General features: G+C 49.2%; 2 protein-coding genes and 1 long non-coding RNA gene across 5 annotated transcripts in view; 2 read left to right on the forward strand and 1 right to left on the reverse strand.

Moving 5' to 3' along the window:
* The window catches only part of LOC144113186 (protein regulator of cytokinesis 1-like), a 347,115-nt gene that overhangs the window by 215,464 nt on the left and 108,279 nt on the right, over positions 1 to 23,372 (forward strand). The gene's annotated exons all lie outside the window — the stretch shown is intronic.
* LOC144133743 (uncharacterized) lies at positions 1,271 to 22,394 on the forward strand. Its single transcript, XR_013315099.1, has 3 exons — positions 1,271 to 1,354; positions 10,870 to 11,002; positions 20,751 to 22,394. It is a non-coding gene; the product is annotated as an uncharacterized LOC144133743 (long non-coding RNA).
* LOC144133731 (uncharacterized) lies at positions 14,621 to 23,063 on the reverse strand. 2 transcript variants are annotated; one of them, XM_077666862.1, is made up of 3 exons: positions 22,593 to 23,063; positions 16,461 to 16,601; positions 14,621 to 14,847 (listed from the first exon to the last, which is right to left on the reverse strand). In XM_077666862.1, the coding sequence occupies exons 1-3, from the start codon at positions 22,688 to 22,690 to the stop codon at positions 14,655 to 14,657; spliced, it is 432 nt and encodes a 143-aa protein (XP_077522988.1). In that variant the 5' UTR covers positions 22,691 to 23,063; the 3' UTR covers positions 14,621 to 14,654. The 2 variants fall into 2 exon arrangements, with proteins under 2 accessions (XP_077522988.1, XP_077522990.1); XM_077666864.1 differs by lacking the exon at positions 16,461 to 16,601 and having other exon boundaries at positions 22,593 to 23,045.

Below are 23,372 nucleotides of genomic sequence, written 5' to 3' on the forward strand. Positions count from 1 at the left end.
AGCTTTTGAATGCTATTGCAACCGTCGTCTGAAATGAAAGAGCTCAGTTGCATCCTTCAGTCGAAGATTCAACTTCCGAACGAGCCCGCGTCTTCGCTTATGTCGCAGAGATGAAGCATCTTTTTCGCCGCGCCGATCCCGACATGGCCGAGGAAAAAAAGAAGGGAACGTGCTAATGTGCAGCGTAAATAAAGGCAACTGTTTGCCTGTCGAACTGCCCAAAACTGCCCCAGAATTCACCGAAGGGGCTTCGACCGTCAAGGAGCCTCCTGAACGCACCCACCAGTAAAACCGATCGGTCCAAGTGCTCTCAGCAAGCTACTCAGACGGCACGCCTACAATAGGAAACAACCTACGGAATGTCATCCGCGAGATTGTTCGGGAATAGCTGCATCCGCTGCTACCATCTTCCCACCCACTTATGGTAGCGACGCTAACATCAACCGCGAGGCAGCCCGCGATATGCTTGGCTCGCCCTTCGTCGCCGACTTTAACGGAAGCCTAAGCTATGATTTACGCCGCTGCAGTACGTAATCGTAGGCCCCTAAGAGACGCCCCAAGCCCTCTTCGACATGCACCAGCCGTGCTAGAACGCTGCCCCCTAGAATACGTTCCATGTTACGATACGGATCTACGATCCACAATCCACACACAAGCCGCAGGATGTGCGACGCCTGGAAAACCCAAGAAAACCGTTCATTGTGCTTTCACTGCAGGAATGCCAGCCACATCCTGCGACACTGCCCTTACAAGCGTATGAGCCTTTGTGGTTTCTCCTTCAATGCACCTCGACTGCGGCCGCGTCGACGACCAAGCGAAGCCGGGGACTACTTGCGCTACGCCGAGTACTCTTACATGGCCGTGCTCCTGTGCAGCTGACTTCGTTAGCAACCCCAGTGGACACATTATCTAGAAGGTATCTGGTATCATTGTCACGGAAGTGATCCGAGGTGCACACTGTTCGCGAAAGTTTGAAATTTTCACATATCAATGCCGCAACATACTGCGCTCCTAGCCTGTTATCTGGCGAGTAGCAGTGAAAGCTGGCGTCGTCCCAACCGATAGTGGTCGTACAGCGGAAGGCTGTTCACACCACGAGCTTGATCAGCCCGACGTTTCATTTGGACTTACACTGCTCCGTCAACACTCCTTAGTAAGCTTGAAGAGAAAACCAAGATCAGCGCAGCCTATCGCATCCGATCCCGGTCTCAGTCGAACGGCGGACGCACAGAAGTGAGCGCGGCTGGCTGAGACGGGGAAACGAGGGACCGAAGTGCTGACATCCCGCCGCTGGTTTCCGCTGGCATGGCCGGACTAGACAAGGACTGCACCGTCGCTGCCACCTGCAACCTAGGTAACGTGACCTTACAAAGTTATCACAACCTGCCTACCGTGGCAGGTTGCAGTTGAATTAATAGATACCTTTAGCATGCCGTGTACCGTGTTGCCGTTACCGATACCGGAGTACCGGAAGCCCACGCGCAGCCAATGCGCCTGCGAAAATCGTCTTGATGGCGCCAGGTACCCGACAGCTCCGCGCCCCTCGAGCACCTGGACCAATCAGCGCATGCACACCGGCAGTGGGCGGGCTCCAGCTACTCCGGTAACGGTAACGGTAACATGGTACACGGTATGCTAAAGGTGTCTAATGGTTAGGAGCGAAAGTGAAGAGCAACCTGGGTGTCACTAGTCCCATCGGTTGTTGTGTTTGAAACAGACACCTGCCGGGACAGTGGCGCATAGCCTTACCGCTGCACCACTGCGCGAAGAGAGGTATGGGGACTCCCCGCTGTCTATGAAGGTAAGGTAGAGAATGACTAATGTAGGTTGAACCTGAAGACGACAGAGAAAGAGTAGCTGCACGGGTTGCATCTCTAATTCTATCGCAGTCTGCTCTTAAAAGATGGTTAAGCGTTTATGCTGAAAGAAATAATATCTGCGCGAAGTGATACGCACAGAGGACCCCAAGCCGCTGAAGGGTCTCATTAACGCTATCGCGTCATACCATTAAAGGGAAGCTTAAGTTTCCTCATAAGTATTTCTTTTTATCGGCGATTGCCGGCTCCTGTAGGAATCAAATCGACAAAAAAACTGTATTCGTGGATCATAAGCTTGCCCACGTCCAGACGCCCACGGCTCATCAGCTTCCCTTTAAGAAGAACGTGCGAGGGAGAGCACCAAAACTACGAGAGAGAAAAAGTGAAGCAAATCACGAAAGTTGTTACTCCGAAAGCAGACAGATCCCCAGAAGGCGACACTTATAGATAATGAATGGCAGAAACACTACAGCACAAGACAAGGTACCTGTCCCGTTTCTGGGCAGTAAACAAAGGCGCCCAAAATCCTGCGTTCACACAATACATGAAACCGGCATCTGGCCGACTTTTAATACCTAATCGCGTGGAAGAGAAAGATGAAGAGAACTGCCGTCACTCTCGCGCAGCTCAGCGCTTTCGTGCCCCTGGGCGGCGTTCCGCACCAGTCGCCATAGCGAACGAGCCCTGACTCCTGAGCATCTTTCGAGTCGCAAGCCTGGCTCCTGCCCTACTTCGCTGTGCGACGACACTGAGCTCGGAGCAGAAACCGAGGGCATAGGTATGTTTTGCAGACCGCAACGTCAACGCTTGGTGCGGCGACAGGGTGCTTCCGCTTGGCTTTGCTCGTGCGCCTACGGTTCTCAGCAGAGCGCCGACGGTGTACGCCGCTGCACTGCTTTAAGTGCTGCTTCCATGGCGCAGCACAGAGCCATGTTTGAGCTTGAACAGCCGCGGTCATCTTGCAGCCCGAACATCGCTCAATTTGCTCGGATACCGAGAAGCGGGTGCCTTATAGCCTGCAGCAAGACGTACCTTTCACGTGGAGCGGGTGCACCTGTGCTCGTAGGAGCATGGGAGAACGCTGCGCACTTGGCCCAGGCTCCAGAACACCTCAGCGATTTCACGCACAGAAACATGCACCTTACCCATCCTTATCTATACGAAAAACGTGTGCCCGGCGATAAAAAAGAGCACTACGGACAGTATGAACACCTTCTCCGGCCTACAGCAGACGCCGGGACCTGTGTCATGGCTGTCTACGTCCAGGGTGTGTTTGCACTGTTGGCACGCGGCGCACGCCATCGGCTTCTGAACATTGACCACTCCGAGCTGCCGGCTACCCACTGCACTACTCTTCGTCTCTTTCAACTAGCGACAGGCCCTGCTGCTATCGTGCCATCTCGTTCACTTGCGCCAACTGGACTAACCGCAGTCGCAGATGCGGAAGATCTCGACGTCCTGCAGGAAGGCTTTGTGCACGGTGTTGATGGAGTTTTCGGCCTCATGACAAACCTTGGTACAGATGAGTTCTGTGCGCTTTCGCCAACTGCCATCAAGGTCACTGAACATCCAGAACTAGTGGAGCTCCTGCAACAACTTGTTCCTGATGCTATTACAGTCTCCTCCCGCCTCACGTTTGGTCCTACTGACGATGCAACTGGAGTACTTGCGCCTCACTACCTCCATGCTGTCAAAGGATGCGAGGAAGAAATTGGTCACCTGCCACTGGCCAAGGCTGCTACTCGACTCCTTCGTCTTACCCCAGACTCCGCTCACGATCCTCCCGCTGCGCTTTCGCCATCTGGCCTCCGTGGTGCCATGGAAGATGAGGAAGAACTTGTGCACTGCCTGCGAAAGGAGCGCACCTCGTCTGCTGATGGTGATGGCCAGCGGGACATGAGATCGAGGCACGGCGAAAGAGACGTCAAGTTGCAGCTGCCGCGTCATCTTCGTTGTCGTGCCTACAGTCAGCAATGACCGACAGACAGACGAATGTCTGGGGTGGCCGAATGCTGGAGGCTTCGCAAGACAGCTGCCCCTTGTGCAGGACGTTGAGTGGCAGCTCTTTGGTTTTATTCTGCATCGTTTCTAAACGACCAAGGTTGGCTGAAAGATGAACGTGTGGAGCGACCGGTGTTCGACCCTTCGCGAAAGGCATTGCGCCCATCCTCCACGACCCTGCCTCTACTGACCCCTACGAATGGACTTCGCCTCCGGTATAAATTCCAAGCCGGACGGGTGGAGTCCTAATGGTGGCAGGGTAAGGAGAGGATCGTGGCGCAGGCTTTGGCAAAGAGGACGAAGAATACGCCTTAGGATATGTGTGGTTTTAAGTTCTATCGAGGACATTGTCGTCGGAAAACTAAAGTACTGAGCTTTCTATTTATCAAGGAGAAGGACACATCGATACTGGTTTGTCTCTCAAGCCATGGTGTCTTCGCGAGTGTTTGCATGGAGGGTTGTGGCAAAAACATCGCAGTCAGTAGGGTGATCCCGCGTGTTTCGCCCCCTCCCCCGACCCGTCGCATTACAACATGATTGCCCTGCGTCACTGTGCATCTGTGAACTGTACAGCGTGAAGATATCATCAGATATTGGGAAATATATCGTGTGCATTGAGATTTTTGTGTAGAGGTATTTCATTTGAAAGCCGTGAAATACGACGGCGGGGTCTGTGCTCGTAGATTGCATATGCTACAAGGCTTACAGTATTTAGTTAATAAAACACAACTATAGACGAATAATCACCTAAAATTATATAAGCAAACTAATATTTTTGCCTTCAGGGTACAGGTTTATATTGCGAAGTTGAAGCCCGCAAAAACTGACTTCAAGAGAGCTTTTTTTTCCATATTTTCAAGATGGCAATATGCTTCGAGATATATCCAAAGTGAAAAACATATCAACGAACGCACTCCGGTTGACTTTCCCATGTTGCGAATTCATCAGGTTGTTTCGCTAAACGTGGTGCTGACACGGATACAACGCTAGCATCTTATACATCATAACATGTATGAACTGCATTATTATTTTCTCTGCTTAATACTCAACTGACTTCATTTGATCAATGAGCGACACAGGAAAACCAACCTAACTATAGTCTTCAAAACCATATTTTCACTTTCGACATTTCGAACCACAGTCCGGACTTGGAGATTTTAAAACCGAGTTGATTTTCTACTTTAAAAACCTTCAATTTGCAATATAGCCTTATGCCCTAAAATCTCGGACTAAAAAAGCAGGTTAGTTAAATTGTCAATATTTTCCCTTAATTTGAAAATTTTCAGGATTGCGAGCCTTGGGGAAAAATCCTTATTCAGAGACCGCAGCAAAATATCTTTCACAGTTTTTAAAAGAAAAACTGTATTGGATAATTTGCAACACAAAGTAAAACAGGCACATTTGCCCCCCCCCCCCCCCCCCCCCAACAGCTAGTTACGCAAGAAACACCTTGAACAAGAACCCGCTCCTCATCGTTTTCCGCATGCATCGTCGTGAGACAACCTCCCCGGCGCTAATCTGAAAGCGGGATCAACAGCTGCGTAAGGTTTAAAAGGTGAACACTATGAACCGCACCAGCCGCGGGAGAGGTGGACCACTTTGGGAGAATCGAGTGCTGCAATTTCGTGTATCACTTCGGCTAACTTCCGGACCACGAGGTGACGGCCATTGTACAGGGAAAGGATTTCCCATATAGTCCGACTGGGCGATATGGACACCACCGAAGGTAGAGCCAGCCTGGTGGGAAATGGGCTTGCCGATATCAGCGGTCGTGAACTGACTGAAGATAGGTTTATGACGTGGAAAGGCAGGCGCAGGCGGCTGGTGCAAATGATGTCTCGCGTGGTGGCATTGCGCGATGGCATGTCGTGCGTACTGTGGGATTGAGCCGGCGGTGTTGGCGGCGGGGAAGACTTCTAGACGAACGTAACATAACGTAGAACCATGCCTCAAGCACTGCTCGGTAGAGATGTAGCTTCACAACAAAACGGTCAATGTTCAATTGAGATGTTAAGTAAGACCATCGGTTTGGGGACCATAGTTTGTCAGCTTGTGCGGATGTATGCAAGCGGAAGATGTCATCGCTTAGTTCCGTCAGAAAGTAGCGACCTCGATCGCTAACACTCGTGTAGCACCATGGTGAAGAATGTCTTGCAAAACAAACTCTGCAAATGCGGTACCATGCCTTCTGGCTAACGCGCGTGTCACATCGTACCTGTTCTCCCAGTAAGCTGTAATGTCAATCCAGTTATTGTTTGTATGGGACGTCGGGAAAGGACTCTGGAAGTTGAGGCCAACGTAAGAAACAGGTTAAGAGGTAAGTCTATAGGTTGAAGAGGACCAACAGGCTGTAGATGACCTTTTCTTACTCTGAAAGAGGTCATAGGGGGCAGCAGTACGGTGCAATAAAAGGGGAAAGAAAAAAGAAATGTAATCACTCCCGGTAGCACGTGAGCGGCAAACAACAACAACGTGAGCGGCACGCCAAGATGAGCGGTACTGGGAAGGTAATCCGAACGGAGAATAGAGTCGCTGGCGAACCGGAAGTACCAGCTGCATGCAGGTATATGTCGGAGTGGGCATATCAAGACTACATAGTCTGATCCGGAGAAGTCATAGGGAGGCGTCATGGTTTACGAAGTCGAGTCCGTTAATGAGCAGCTTTAACAGTTTTTGGTTCAGCCTAGACAAAGATGAGGGTGCGTAGAAAGAAATCAATTAGGAACGTAAGGTAAACGTGCAGGTTCTCTACCAGCCCACACATTTGTGACGGCTCAGGAAATGAACCTGATAAGCTAGTTCTGTATAACACCCAAAAAGTACCTTTCATCGCTTCATGAAAAGGGGCGTCCTTGACGATTTCCTGGACGTCGCTTACGGGCCCTTGCACGCAGGGGGAAGTGTGACATCAGACAACGAATTGAAAGGTGCTACGCGTCCGGGAAAACGCGCCCATTTCTGCTCAGCTGAGTACAGATGACACATTTACAAATCACCGTCAAGAGTTCGTGAAGGTCCGAAAAAAATATTTTAATTGACTGTACGGAATAATAATAATAATAATAATAATAATAATAATAATAATAATAATAATTGGTTTTGGGGGGGAAAGGAAATGGCGCAGTATCTGTCTCATATATCGTTGGACACCTGAACCGCGCCGTAAGGGAAGGGTAATGGAGGGAGCGAAAGAAGAAAGGAAGAGAGAGGTGCCGTAGTGGAGGGCTCCGGAATAATTTCGACCACCTGGGGATCTTTAACGTGCACTGACATCGCACAGCACACGGGCGCCTTAGCGTTTTTCCTCCACAAAAACGCAGCCGCCGCGGTCGGGTTCCCGTTCTCGGATATAACGATTGAGTGGGGACGCGTATACGTTGCCCGCGATGCGCATTTCCTAAATCTGCCCATTATTTCTTGCAGGCACATAGAATGCGGCGGTACTAGTAATGTACGAGGAATGAGAAAAACAGCTGTGTATGCTTGTTTTCCTCCTGCTTGCCAAAGCTGGTCTTAGTTACGTAGCGGATACTTTTCGAAACAAATAACCTCCAAAAACGGAGTGCTTCTCATAAATATATTTTTATTGCTGTAGAACGCAAAACTTGTACCAACCGGTCGGCAAAAGTTTGGAATCGATGCGTTCTAAAGGCATCACTAGTTTTGAATTTTTGTTTCGCACTCATAACCGTTTTGTGTACAAAACCGCACTTTTGTACGAAATACCGGAAATCTTGGCATGGTAAAAAGTAAATCGCATGGTAAACCTCCAGAAAAATAAAGATGAAGGGGAGCTGCCTTCCCTCTAGGGCAGCTCACCGCTTTCGTGCCCCCGGGTGGCGTTCCGCACCAGTCGCCATAGCGAATGTCCCGTTCAAGCAGAGCATCTTTCGAGTCGCAAGCATTCCTCCTGCCCTGCGTCGCTGTGCGACGACACGGAGCTCGGAGCCGAAACCGATAGGATCGGTGTGTTTTGCAGACTGGCGTTAACGCTTGGTGCGGCGACAGGGTGCTTCCACTTGACCCTGCACGCGCACCCACGGTTCTCGGCAGCGCTTCGACGGCGTACGCCGCTGCACTGCTGTAAGTGCTGCTTCCATGGCGCAGCACCGAGGAATGTTTGAGCTGCAACAGCCGCGGTCTTCTTGCAGCCCGAACATCGATCTACTTGCTTGGATACTGAGAAGCGGGTGCCTTATAGCCTGCAGCAAGACGTACCTTTCGCATGGAGCAGGTGTACATCTACTCGTAGGAGCATGGGAGAACGGTGCGCACTTGGCCCAGGCTCTATTAGGAATTGACGCCAGCTGGTATTAAGATTGGCACCAGCGGGTCCCGAGATTGCCACCAAGATAGCATCTCTCGCCAGGGTCTCTGCGGGGCGCATTTACCACACTCGCCCGGTCGTGGCGTGGAACAAGCGGGGAGCAGGGTTCTGCGAAAATCCCTTTAAGGGGTCGTCGCCGCCGCCAGCGAAGTGGTTCGGCTGTCTTCTGATTTTCCCCGGCGTCTCTACCGAACCGACTACCCCTGGCTTCCAGGACACAACACCGACGTGAGAACGGATCGCCAAGGCGGCTCGTCCACAGGCTTCGCCAGCCATCAACAATGTCACAACCACTGGGGATTATCTCCCGACGGGGCGCTCCGGCTTTTGCGCCTAGGCTTGTTCGAAGTTCGCGATCGGCGGAGAGCGGGCCGACCAGCTGACGTCCCTACCAGCCCGGCGGGGTCCTGGCCGCATACCCCTCTCCTCGTGCTCAACTTATGCCAGGGGCATGTCCATGTGTGCAGAGGTGCCTGTTTGTATGGAAAGTGAGTTTTGGCCGCACCCACCACGGCGAGGGCTTCCCCTACCTGGGGAATTTAGGGAAGACGCAGTGTATGGACCTCCTTCACCCCGCAACGTCACGAAGATGCGGTGGCGCTGATGTTAGCAGCGACTTTCGCATGGTAGGCAAAACAGGTTCCGCTTGCCCGTGCCGACCGCAGCTGCCGCAGCTACCGGTGGCTGCTTCAAGCCTGTGAACTGCAGAAGCAGCATGTATTGACCAGCTGCGTCACTGCTGGATCCGCGTAGTAGAATAAAAAATATTAAATTAGCCTCGATAGGTTTCTCGCGCATAAATGCCGCATTCGGAAACTGGCTAACAGGCACTGGGCCGCGGTAGTAAAGCGCGAAGTCTGAGAGTCGATAGGCACTGCCACTCAATGCACTTAATAACTTGCGAGTTACTGCGTTCATTCACCTGAACTTCAGGATAGTAGGCTGATAATTTCTCAAGGAAAAAAAAGACATATGCAGCTGCACACGTACTTATCACCTTGAGCCGGAGTGCACGGGGCGCCGACAGGTTCACTCGACCCCAAGTAATGCGTTTTTGTTAATAGCACACCATGTTTTAATGGTGCGTTTTATGACATTCAATATTTATTTGAAACTGTTTCTTGATATGACGAGGTAATTATTTCATTCGAGTAGAAAGAAGTCTGGTAAGTTGTGTCAATCTTGCGCGGTCGCGTTGGGTGTGCTTAGAATAGCGTACCTTAAGTGTGCTAAACGCCATATGCTTTTACATTGCATCATGCATGTGTCATGTTTCATGAGGTAGTACATGATCGCGAAGCTTGTTTGGAAAGAAGCAGCCGAAGGCGTGCTACTAACAGACACGTGGCGAGATTGAGAGGGGACGCGGCAATGAAAAGTGTTTTCGTTATTCATGCATGCGATATGTAACTAAACTTGGTGCAAATATGAAATTCCTACGCTAGTTTCACTAATTCCTTTATTTATAGCTATACCTGATGCAGTTCTGGGTAATTATAATTAACACCGTCGTCAAGTCCCCTCAAGGTCTCAAATAATTTAGTAGATAGTGCGGTTTTTTTTATGCCAGCATGTACATAAAGCCCTGTTCATTACGATGACGCGATTAGTTCTTTTTCTATATGATCAGTACTTATGCATGCATAGTTACATGAAAACGCTTCTTACAAGAAATAACTAACACAGTACTGCACGTGTAGAGAAAAAATCGAGAGATTTATTACGCTCCTCAACGTCTCAGGAATAGTTTGCGACAAATGGAATCATTTGATTTTCATGCGAATTACGAAGGTGAGTGATCCAGTCGCAGAAAATGTGAGAGGTCACAAAACGAACCTTAAAGTTTATTCCCTCGTTTATGGCATCTTCTGCTTTCGCTTTGGTCAAGAAATGCGGCACTGAAATCAAAGAAATTACCTCACAAATTTTTGACGACCACACTTTCTAAAAAGCGTATTTTATAAATTTGTACTCAATAATTTGCTATAATTTTTCGTCACGAAACTAGACTTCAGGGCTAGGAAAGAAAATAATTCTAGAAATAAAAAATTTTCACCAAATCGACCAGCTTAATAAGAGGACAAGTCGGCCTGGCTGGTGTGTGGTCATGCGGCTAAAAACAGCGCTAAGCGAGACAGGAGATGAGGGACACGACGCTGTCCCCACTTTTCGCACAGCGCGACACGTACGTATGTCAGCAGACGATGAGCGCATGTCTGCTCCGACGAAAGAAGGCCAGTACTTCCCCTCACTATTATCCCGAAATAAAATCATTCCGGCTAGTGCACAGTGTCAAAACTTGTTTTATTCAATGCCTAGCGCATAAACGGCAGAACGCTTTCTACATGTTTACTACTAACCACATACACAATACAGTGGCAAACTATTCTCTTTATAGGCCGCACGTGGCCAACGCCAGCTTGTGTACTTCAACAAATTACTAAGTTGGAAGCTTCGACCATTGCTATGATTCGCAGAAACTGGAAACGCGCCTACAAGCCTTGAAAACCCGCGCTCAACACCTATCCGCGACGCCACTCCCCGACCTTTTGCCTACCACGAGCTCGCTAGCGACTGCAGCGACACCTCGTTTGTTTACAAACATGCAGGAGGTCTATAAAGCTGGACTGCAGGTGCAGTTGAAGCAGCTCACTTCTGAACTCAAAAGCTTTTAGGTATGCAAATAAACCGTCTTCTTTCTCCACTAACGAACCCTTCACTCAGCGGCACTCCTGTCCGGGTCGGAGCGGGCGTCATCTTGACCGAGATTGTGTCGAGAAGCGACCCCGATCCCCACCTTCAACAACTGGTTGGCAGCGCTTGGGATGGACCAGGTAACAGCGTTCCGCATGTACGGGTGAGCGCCTTGTCTTTGTTCTATTATTCACCAGGCTTAAAACTCTTGGTAAAAAGTTTGAACTGCTGGTAATCGGGTGTCTGTAGCACAGTGTAGTTTGCACAGAACCATAGAACATTAGTGAATGGGCAAAGCCACCATTTGGGGCAGCGATCATGGACTTCAGGAAGGTTGGTAAGGAAGAGCTGTTGTTGATAGGTGAAGAGTTCGCAAAAAGAGCTAGAATGGCAAAAAGAAGCAGAGAAAGAAAAATGAAAGCAGATGGTAAAAAAAAGCAAGCCGCCGAACAGAGACAACTGAAAATGATGGAGCTCCAACTCGAAAGCCAGCGTCTGGCAGCCCAAAACGGGGAAGCAAACATTCATGATAGATTAAACAGGGTAGAGTATCACCGTACAGACAATTGGATGTATCCCTACAAGATTGGCGAAGACGTCGGTCTCTACTAATTAACTATTGGTGACTTCCAATCGCAGAGTTGGAGCACTTCTGGAGCAACGTTTCCTGCTCTTTTCGGAGCAACTGTGTTCCAAACGCGATCTGAGGCACGGATCGCGTCTTCCAATCGTAGACAGGGAGCGGTTGCCGAGCCGAGATTGCTCCGTCGAGCAGTCGGGACTGCTCGCCGAAATCGGCGGACCCAACCGGAAGTTTGCGTGACGTTCTTTTTCAGCGGCGATAGCGGCGTCCTACATGCTCTGGCCTGCATGCTCTGGCCAGAGCAAGTGTACTCCAATCGCAATTTCAGGACACGCGCCTCTGCGCCGGATTCAGGCGCCCTGTCACAGAGCGTGCAGACCGCTCGGGCTGCGATTGGAATTCACCATATGAAAGGGCGTGCCAAAAGAAAAATCGCCGAGAACTTGTGGTCACAACAGCCTTCTAGGTCCTTTTACCGTGCGAGGCGGCTAATGTGATCGCAGACTTAGCGTAAAAGGATGCGGAAAATTATGACAAGGTGAAATACGCTCTACTGAAGAAATATCGCCTTTCAGATGAGGCATTTCGGCAGCGTTTTAGGGAGGGAACAAAAAAAAGCAATGAGGATTATGCGGAGCGGAGTTTGCGTACACATTGAAAAACAACCTTGTAGAGTGGCTTAAGGGGGCAGGCGTGTACGAAAGCAAGAACAAGGCAGTTGAGTGCGACTGTCTGGGGCAGTTTTCCGCAGCATTCCACCATCCGTAAAACTCTAGGTGCAGGACAAAGAAAAGGTAGAGGCAGTCGAGCGAGCAGCTCAACTCGCAGACGAATTCTCCACGCGGAGAAAGGCGAATGCGGAGGAAGGCCAGTCAAAAAGAGGAACTAACTCAGGAACGTAATTTTCTTCTAGACGACCGTATCTAAATGGAAACGTGGACAGGGTTCAACACAAAAAAAGGTCACCGAAAATGCTTCAGAGAAGAGCGGTAGTCAAACAAAGGACGAAGGGGTAGAAAAGGCGCGGAAAAAGGAGTTCGAGGCCAGGCAACCGTTGCGGTGTTATAACTGCCAGGAAAAAGGGCACATCGCTGCAAGATGTAGAAACCAGCGAATGGTGTTCTTGTATGTAAACGGTAAGTGATGAAAACCTAGAACTGCTTCGCCTCTACCTTCATGAGTTAGGGGTAAATGGCAAGCCTTGTAAGGTGCTCAGGGACAGTGCGGCTACGATGGATGTAGTGGACCCATCCTATGTTACGTCTGAGGATTTCACGGGAGAAGTAACGTGGATTAAATAGGTTTTTTGGAGGAACACAGTGTTTGCTTACCTATGGCAAGGGTTGAGATTTCAGGCCCGTTTGGAAAAACTGATGACGGAGGCAGCCGTCTCGAAAACAGTTCCGCTGGAATATCCTTATCTGTTCTGAAACCGGTCTGACCGACTGTTGCGTGAGCGAGGACAGATCTTTGGAGAAGGAAAAGTACAGGCACTAACGCGCTCTAAAACCCGCCAGCTCGCCGCTCAGTTAACACAGGACCCGGGACAGGGAGAGGCGGAAATCGGAGCAGAACCTGAAATAATGGAGCCAAACCTAGTGGCTGAACAAGAGGTCGAGGTTGTCCCTAGATCAGGCGACATCAACGCAGCTGCGGGGCCAAGGAACCGCAGGAAATAGAGCCCACCGGAGCATCAGTATTTGCCCCCACTTCGCGCAGTTTTTTCGCGGCTTTTGGAAATAGACAGAGAGAGGTTTGAAGGCAGAGCAAAAAGAACGACCCTAGTTGGAGGCGCCTGCACGCTACCGTGGAAGAGGACGTAGCGAGGCGTAACATCACGATATTCGAAAAAGGCGGACTGCTGTACAGGCACGACAGAGATCGCAAAGGCAAGACGTTTGATCAGCTAGCAATTCCGGAAAAATACCGGGCTCACTTCTGAGCTTGTGTCATGGGAACAGCTGGTCGGAACACTTGGGGATTAACAAAACGAAGAGCGACTTTTAATGGAGTGCTACTGGCCAGGGTGCTTCAAAGACGTGGAGCGGTACGTGAAGACGTGTGACGCATGTCAACGAGTCGGGAAACCAGGAGAAAAATGAAAAGCTCCCCTGAAATTGGTTCCCGTGATCACGGAGCCTTTTCGGCGGTTAGTGATCGACACGGTAGGGCCCCTACCGCAGTCGAAATCAGGATACAAGTATCTCCTTACCATGCTGTGTCCAGCAACAAATTCTCTGAAGCAGTCCCCCTCAAAGAACTAAGTTATTCAGACATAGTGGACGCTTTGCTCAGCACCTTTGCACGAATCGGTTTTTCCGCGGAGATTCAGGCGGATAAGCGAACCGTGTTCACCAGCTCCTTAACAACCACCTTTTTCGAAGAGGTGCGATATCAAGCTAATATACAGACCGGTATACCATCCCCAGTCGAAGTGTCGAGAAAATGCACTCCGTGCTCAAAAGGGTTCTGCGCGCGTTGTGCTATGAACGGAAAAAAGACAGGGATAGCTGTTTACCGGCAACGCTGTTCGCGCTGAGAACAGTTCCCCATGAAGCGATCGGATTCACCCCTTAAGCGACAAGATTTTCCAGTGCGTGCTTTTTGATAAAAAATAGACCACACAGAAACTTACTTGACTGACTCGAACGAAAAGAGGAAAATGCCTGCGCTGGGGACGCTGGAACGCTCGTCCTTGTATGATGGTTGTTCATTTGGGCAATAGCAGTCATCTTTATTGTTGTGTAGGTACTGTTTTGCGCGTTTTTCACTAAGGGGAAACTTTAAAGCTCATCTTCTCTCCCGCATATACGTGTGATGCTGTCTGTGCGATGCAAGCGGCTACAGATTGAGACATCGATAATATATATTATGCGAGCCCGCTAGAATTTCTCACCACTGATGACAACGGCTTCGCATTCATCCTGCTTGTGTCGCACGCCCGAACCGCGTAAGGGATGCATCTTCAAGAGACAAGGGCAGCTTGACAGCGGCAAAAGAACCGACGTCTCTCTTTACGAGATGGCAGCTGAACTCCAACTCCAAGAATCTGGACGTTATCCTCGCACACCTGAGACAAGGGCGCTTCCATATAAGTCAGCAGTATTCAGTTTCTTATTTTATGTACGGCCCCTTATTTGGTCCCTCATCTCATATCAGTGCGGACATTTCTGGCCACCAGTGACAGATGAGCAGACAGACAGACAGAAAAACTTTATTGAGCAAGTGAGTTTCAGACCCAGCTGGGTCCCTGGGCCACTGCGCGGTCCCGCACTGCATCAAGTAGGTCATGCCGGGATATGACGTCGGCAGCCCGAGTCACCGCAGCAAGCTGCGATGTCGGGTCTGCAGACATAAGCAGGACCTCCCAGTCCTCCCAGCTCGAGATGGCGTGCTGTCCCCGCGGGGGAGGGTCAGCAGGGCAGCTGAAAAGGATATGGGAGAGTGTGGCGTGGGGGTCACCGCATAGGGAGCATGCAGGGGATGTGCCGCAATAGTGGGATAAAAGCTGAGGGGATGACAGAGAGCGGGTCTGGAGGCGTCTGAAGAGGATCTGTTGGGAGTGCGTAAGAGAGGGGTGGGGAGGAGGGTAAGTCCGACGGTCCAAACGGGGTATTTGCGTGAGCTCCGCAAAGGTGTGCGCCCCCTCCCTCGAGAATCCTGGATCGAGACTGTCCTGAGCCCGGCAAATCAGACCTCAGGCCAATTTAACGGCAGCCTCGTTTCCAGGGTTCCCAGAGTGAGCCGGCACCCACTGAAGCTCTACCCTGCGCGGTAAATTTTGGGTAGGAGTGTTCAACAATTGCCAGGCAGGGGCGTGAATCCTGCCCCTGGCAAAGTTGGACAGAGCCGTTTTGGAGTCGCTGAAGATGTATTGGGCGCCCGAATGTGCAAGGGCTAGGACGATGGCGGTCTCCTCTGCCTCCTCAGGCGTAGAGCCCGAGGGAAGACGGTGAGTTAGGGGGTGAGGTAGGGTTGGATTGTAGGCAACTGCTGCAGCTTCATGCGCTGTACATGCGGCGTCTACCCAAACGGCATCGTGGGCTTGCCCATAATACTTATGGAGGGCATTAGCGCGAGCTACGCGGCGAGGGATGTGATATTTGGGATGGACGTTTCGAGGAAGGGGTTTCACAACGAGAGGTGCATGGATGTGTCGAGGGATGGGTATAAGGGTTGACTGGTTAGCGGGTATGTTGATGCGAAGGGAGGAGAGTATATGGCGGCCAGTGGCGCTCGTGGCAAGTCTAAGGTGCTGTGTCTGAAGGTGCGCGTCAACTAGTTCCTGAATGGTGTTATGCATGCCTAGTGCAAGAAGTTTGGCTGTGCTAGTGCTACGAGGTAGGTTTAGGGCTGCCTTAGTCGCAAGGCGGATCATTGCGTTCACGCGTTCGGTTTCCGTGCGGTTCAATTTGAGATATGGGGTAGCGTATAGAATGCGGCTAAGCGTAAATGCGTGCACTACTTTCATGTTGTCCGCTTCGTCTAAACCCTTGTTAAGGGAGGACACTTGGCGTAGAAGGTGCAACACGGATTGCGTGGAGGCCTTGAGCCTTTTAAGGGTATGTTCATTTCGTCCAGAATCCTGCAAGAGGAGGCCAAGGATGCGGAGGGCGGGTGTGATGGGGATAGGGGATCCTTTTAAATTGATTTGGATGGGCGAGTTAGCGCTAGATTTTGGACTAATTAGGAAGAACGCGGACTTAGATGGGGAACACTCGAGCCCGATGGATGACGCGTGAGAGGAGATGGTGTCTGCTGCTAACTGAAGAGTTTCCTCAATTTCCCCGTCAGAGCCATGAGTGGTCCATGTGGTAATATCATCAGAGTACAGGGTATGCTTTAGGTGTGGGATTAGAGCCCGTTTGTGAGCTAGGGGGATGAGAGCAACGTTAAAGAAAAGGGGAGAAAGGACCGCCCCTTGAGGGGTTCCGAGCTCTCCGAGTGTATAAGGGGATGTGGTAATCTGATCTATGTGCAGGGAGGCAGTTAGGCCCGAGAGAAACGCGCGAGCGTAATTGTAGGTTTTAGGGCCTACCTGTAGAGCCTGCAGTTCCCGTAAGATGGCATCGTGTCGAATTCTGTCAAATGCCTTGGTGAGGTCAACTGCCAGGATAGCTTTAGTGTGGTGGGGGATAGTATCACCAAGCACGTCATGCGTAATTTGAAGTAGGGCGTCCTGCGCAGATAGATGCGAACGAAAGCCGAGCATACTGTGGGGGAAAAGGTGGTTGTCTTCCATGTACGTTGTTAGCCGAGCAAGAATTATGTGCTCGAAGACCTTGCCTAGACAGGATGTAAGAGAAATGGGGCGGATGTTGTCTAGGGTGATAGGCTTGTGGGGTTTTGAATGACAGATGAAAACCTCGTTCCTCGCGCCCAGGTTTACAGTTTTTGACAGATGAAAACTGTCAACCTGGGCACGAGGAACGAGGTTGCCCTGGCAGAGTTGCCCGCATTGTTTGAACAGTCAGCCTATGGCTGAAAAATCTGGGTGTTTGCATAGCTCACGCGCACTTGGACGACTGTAGCCGATTGCTGTAGCAGCGAAACAGTTTACTCATTGAGCTGCCAGCTTGCTTTCAGTAGACTGTAGAATGTACAAATTTCCGTCTGTGACTGCTCTTAATAAAGTTCCATCCATTTTGAACTGAACTATTCGGGCCTCCAAGTGTCATATCGGGTGTTTTCCAGCACACGTATACTGAGCTGTACGTCTGCGCCACGACTTTACGTGTTGCTCAAGATGTTTGCACTCATATCGGTTATTGGACATGTGCGCCAGGAATACAAATGAAGAGGGGGAAATTGATTTTAACCGGTATCATGCACAGACAAGGTAACCAGGGGTACGTTGGGGTAAGAGTGGATGCCAAGGGAGGGGAACGTACAGCTGGTGTCGGCAAAGAACCAGGGGGTGAAGGGAGGGGTGTGGCGTAAGGGATCGACAATGCATGCTTGGAAAATACGGTCAAGTGTCAGTCAAATGGTCAATGTTCTGCACGATTATACGTTTCCACGCGTTGTCCGCTTAATAAGTTATGCAAAGTGAAAGCTACATCTGTTTGAGGAAATTAAATCTGTTTGGAGAGGATGGAAGCAGTTGGCGCGGGACAGCTGAGACAGACAGAAAAATTATTTCTGCAAGGAGGTCAGAAGGAGAGGAACTTATTCAGCTACGGGTGTAATATCTGACATTTTTTGCTGCAAAAGCAGCTCATTATCAGTCGTTGTCGGGTCACCTGAGAGCATGCCAGGATGAGCGTTGCAGTGCCCAATTGCTCACTCATGAAAAGGACCAGCGTAACACAGGGAACATTTCCGCGCTTGGGCGAGAGGTCTCAAGCATTTTTTGGAAGCGTATGACAGCTGTGTGCCCACGCCACGGACCTGCCCTTTATTATTTACTGATTTTTTTCAACATGAAAGCCCCGGTAACGTTTTCACTCGGGCCACGCACCATTAATAGGCAGCTGCAGCAGGGAATGTTTTACATTTCGCATCAGTGGGAAATGACTGACACTTGTCAATAAAGAACAAACTGACACATACCGGGTGTTTCAGGTAAGGTCCCCACTAATTTTTAGAGTTTTTGAGGTAAACCGAACCGATTTGCGGTATGGCAATACCAGAGGTGGCGGACTAAATTTTAATGCCTGATTTAATAGGCTCCTGATTGAAATTAGTGACTTGTAGCCGGCTTTATTTTACTAGTTTAAGATGATTCGCCTGTTTTTTTACGTCCGCCAACACTAGTGTTGCTATATATGCCGCAGAAACCTTCTCTATCTCAAAAATCCTTTTTTAATTACTAGTGGGCTTCTCAGAAACACCTGATATTATGAGGATTGCAAACACAGTCCCGGTGCATTCAGGAAAAATGTTGCAGGTACTTGTATCACAACCTAAGATGAACAAAGACAGGGGGAAGGTTAAAGGACGCATTAAAATTCCTTTGGCCACACAGGTAGTCAAATGGAAGAAAAAAATGCGAAATAAAAAAAATAACTTAATGATGCATTTCCATATACCGGTTATTCCACAGGTAGACGCAGGCTTTTTTTGTACGTGGGGAATCTTCGCTCTAAGCCTGCGATCCACACCTGTTCCGTAACACGGTATGTTGTAAGGTACATCCAAACGTTCAGGAGAAGGTCTGGTGGGTGGTGGAAAGATTATTAAAGAAATGATGTGTGTGTTTGCAGTTGGATTTATATCAGCATATCCGAGTATCTTAATATAAAAATAAGAGGCTGTGGATGTTCCTATTGATTTGAACAGGCCACGAGTGACTATTATGAAGAAAGTTACTGATAATGTGAACAGTCATTTTCTGCGATTTTAATACATTCCTAAATATTATGGTTCCCTAGACCAATGGTCAGTACACGAGTTTCGAAAGAAAGCAATTATACATGGTATTTTTTTTTCTTTTAACTGCTTTCAGTTTTTAAAAAGACGATGATAGTATCGCGAATACCGCCTTCACTGAACGTGTATTTGGCCCGGCGGACACAAGATAAGAACATAACAGACAGAGTTGTTTATGCGTAAGCATTGTATGGCTATGTTCGCGGTTTCGTGTCATCACGAGCTTGTCGTCGAACCAATTGAGATATAATAAACAGAATTGTTGCATTAGATAGACCATAAAAAAATCTCGCAGGGAAAGTCATGCGGCGCATGTGGGGTACTTAGTTAAATAATTAGAGCCAAAAATGTCCAAAAAATGGGCGGGGCCGGAGCAAGAGTGGCACCAAATTTGAAAACACCGGAAGAGGGCGGAGCTAAAGCGTGGCGCCAAATTTCAAAACTCAAATTGGGCAATGACGGAACTTAATTTGGGGGAAAAGGCGGCAAAGAGGGGTGAGGAGGCGTCACTACTTACGCATTCCTCCAATGCGGGTGGCGCAGTGGTCTCATAATTTTTAATTCATTAACCGAATGTCATTATATTTTTTAGTACTTCACTTAATGCCGCGTATTGCAATCACAAGTTTGAAGACTGTAATGATTCGAGGCTAATACAAACTGCAGCAGCACGTGTCTAATTGCAACAGGTATTGAGATATTCGCGATTGAAACTTCAGCCTTTTCGAATCCGATTCGGAAACTCGACGTCCAGAGTGCGGCGCAAATCCCAGCCACAATACTGCGGAAGGGACTGACGTAATGGCGATGACACACGTCTGTGGTAGAGTACCTACACGACACCGAGGCTATAGCTGTAGGTGCCGCAGAGAGCGGAAAGCGGAAAGCGAAAATCTGCGCGTTGTCGCCGTGCTGCTTATTCGAGGCCGCTGACGGTAGAAAGCGTGCCGCAAAGCTCAATGCCAGTTGCCAAAGAACAGCGCCTGCTGCCTACGGCAGCCGTCACAATGCACATATATGGAACACCTGTCTGCAGCACCCACAGCTAGCCTCGGTGTCGTGCCAAATACGTATACAGTGAAGGCGGCATTCATGATACTATCAGCGCCTTCTTAAAAATCCGTAAGCGGTTAGAAAAAAGTGCCCTTTATATTTGCTTGTTTATCAGTCTCAATATTGCGCCTATATGCGCTAAACAGCCACACAGACTGTCAGAAATTAAAAAATGATTTTTCTTACTTTTCGAATGAATTTGAGCAGGAATGTGTCGCACAATTTGTGCGCACTTCCCTGGGTATAGGTATACTATAGTATGCTCCGCACAGAAAGACACTGCACACTATAGACAACATATAACCGTCATTTATGCCATAACGACCAAATACACAGAATAGATCTGAAACAAACCTGGCCACAGAGCATGCATACTCGGAACCGATTGCGTGCACCTAAGATACCGAAACCATTATCTCAACAGGTGGACAAGGATGGGCGGTCTGACGTGGAGAGCCGCTGCCCGGCTTCTGTTATGCTGATCGTAATGCTGATTGCGCTGTGTAGCATGTGACGAATGCGCATGGCAGTGCATCGCGCTGATGTTGATGTCCGCACTATTCGCCTGTATTTTCTCGAGATTATGTTTCACTTTATGAAAGCTTGCAAGGAAGGGAATTCAGCGCTGAAGTCCCTCTCAGCTTTACAGCCAAACCTTCCCCTTAAAAATACCTTACTTTCTCAGCCTGGGCAGTCAAGGCTAGCCTTTTTAATATGTCATATCAGTTGCACGGTGGATGCTAATATGTCATGGCACCTAATTTTGTTCACTTGTATATTTGCCCAATCAGTTAATGCCTCAGCGCTTTACACCTCCTGCTATAAGGATACCAAGTGAAAAGCAAAGAATAGGATATAATGAAAAATGCAAATTAGTGGCGTTGTTCCTCTGTTTTTTTTGAAGGTGTCTTCAACGTGATCAACAGGGCTCTTTAAGCGAGAGGAGCTGACAAGACAACGTGAAAAAGCCAGATGGACTGACAGCAGAAAAAGGCATACAAAACGAAGATCATGAAAGAAGAGAGAGTGTCTATAAAACTTTAGAACCCTACGTGTCAAGAAATATCTATAGGAACAAGCAATTAGGTAGCCGTGCTGTAGAGATACCGTCTTTGCAAAAGTTACCAATCTGCATTGTTTGCTTCTCACTCGTTTAGTGGAGGCCTTACGGCTTCCCTAAAAATCAAAACGTCTTCAAAGGTGAGGAGAAGGGTCCGCCTTGCCTTACAGAGATTTAGACCTTGGGGGTGGCACAAGGGCTCCACTGTAAGACTGAGGGGAAAACCATATAGCCGGGTTGCCTTTGGAAAAAAGGTGGCACCTATCCTGCCTGCTGCGTCCGTATGCCAAGGCTCACAAAAAGGGCATTAACACCATGCCGGAGTATGGTGGATGACGACAAAGTGAAAAAGCGCAGTCCTGTCATGACTGTATGCCCACCCTTTGGCAATGGGCGTCAGTGCTCAGGCGCCGAAATTTTGCGGTGGTGCTATAAAAAATGTGGCTAGTAACTGCACCAGAATAAAAGTTCAAAGTAGTCAGAAAGTAGCCAGGGAGCCCAACTTAAATTTTCGTCCCCTGACGGGGTCGTAAAGTAGCCACCAAAGTCAACCCTGCTTTTGTTCAAGACCGGAAGTTGGAGAGCTATGTGAGGAGGAGGCGCCGTAGGATTATTGATAGAAAACGTTATGGACGGGCTTTACCCGGAGGGTGGGAGAGCTGTTGCTTGTGCGGCACAATTTCTCTCTGCTTCCACGGAACCGCCGGCGAAGGTGAATGCTGTGATGGGATCTGGTGCCCCCTTTCTGCAGTACCCTCGCCTCTCAGTCATCGGGACGGGGTAGAAAATTTCGCGGCCGCGCGACATCATAAACCGCCCCCTCCCCACTCACGACTCAGGACGCGACCAAAACCGTTTTTTCAGAGGGCGAGAACTGCTCCGGCGTTCCGGCATAGTGCATCACGAATCCCTCAGATACCGGCGCGGACGGTGATCTGTCGTGGGTGCTCGCCACCGCAGAAATCGATGACAGTCTTCAGCGACTCGAGACGGGGCTGCTAATGAAGTTGAAAATAGTTTCGTTCCGCCTCGCATGCGGCCCAAAGTTGTTAGCGCTGTTTTTCCAGCCCACGTCACGGGCATCCAAGGTGTGTTCCCTAATTATGAGTTGGACACTGCTCCTTTTCGAATAATTGGGTCTGCTGCAGAGCCAGTGCATTGTGAGAGCGGATTGAGCAACTCTATGAGAGCTCAATTCTATTGTTGTCGTCTCCATTAGGAAATGCAGTGAAGACCGTTGCGTCATAGTTTTGCCCATCACAATGCTATTAGAAAAACAATTACCCGTTGTTTTCACCCTACCACGAATTTTAAGGTAGATTGTGCATGTAGTTTATTTGCTCGTACTCAGCATGTACGCACTTAGTTATATGTAAATGACAGCTGCTCAATTTTAGCTGAATGTTCGATTCAGCGACACTATTTTATATTTATTTTTTTTAAATGGTGCAGAATGCTGTTAACGTGGGCCCGTAAGATATTTTGACAGACAATATCACTTTTCGACTCAAAGCACTTTTGCTAGTGACACGAAAAATGTCAAATAAAAGAAACATCCAGATATGTTCTTTTTTCTTCTTTCATGGGCCCATTACTCCGATCAGCAATCTTGAACTGAAGCGCGACAAACGCTCACATCCCACAGCAGATAAGACAAGGCATGTAACAAAAATTGGCAACGCGTACTCTTGCGTCCTAATGCGCGAAGCTCCTCGAAAGCTGCCATCCTCTGCGAGCGTGTGCAGTGTGCGTGACGTAGGTGGTGCAACACACGGCGTCTCCATTCCCTCCACTTCTGGTCGTCGTGCACAGCCGCCCTTTTAGCTCACCACGTCTGCTGCACGCCGTTCAGGGCCCGCGCGGACGACACGTTTCCATCCCAACGCAAGAGCAACAGTCCAGCGGATCGCCTGCCTCCATGTCGACCGACGGGAGAAAAATTGCGCACACTTTCGCGCCGTCGTGCTATTTATGCCAACCTATCCCACACCGCATCATGCTTGCCATGCGGCACACGCGCGACAGCCGCCGTAAAAGAATAAAAGAAATGAAATGAAATAAAAAAAAACGAAACGCAGGCCAGAGAAGGCGCGCGTTGCATCCCCTGCCGTATCTTCGCCATAGCGGTGCACAATTTATAACGCACATTTTTCGTTTATGGGGGTTTTTGGAACAGCTCTTCCCTTCTGCAGCCTGCGTGCTTTTTGAAGTCATCTAGAAATGTAAGCGCTACGCTCTTTTCTAGAACTGTGTCGATTGGTTGATTTGTCTAAATCACACTTTTGCTCTACCATATCTATAGCTTATAAGTTTCTCGTGCTTTATCGTGAGTTTATTTGCGATTGTGATTTAAATGCGCACGCTGACGAGTATGTATTGAACTAAATTTATAATTTCCTAAATGCTATCGCTTTCGGGTTGTACTTTTTGTGGTGACGTAGGTGGCTGATAATCCTCTTCAACCGT

This window comes from Amblyomma americanum, chromosome 1 (genome assembly GCF_052857255.1).
Source record: "Amblyomma americanum isolate KBUSLIRL-KWMA chromosome 1, ASM5285725v1, whole genome shotgun sequence".
Classification (NCBI taxonomy): domain Eukaryota; kingdom Metazoa; phylum Arthropoda; class Arachnida; order Ixodida; family Ixodidae; genus Amblyomma; species Amblyomma americanum.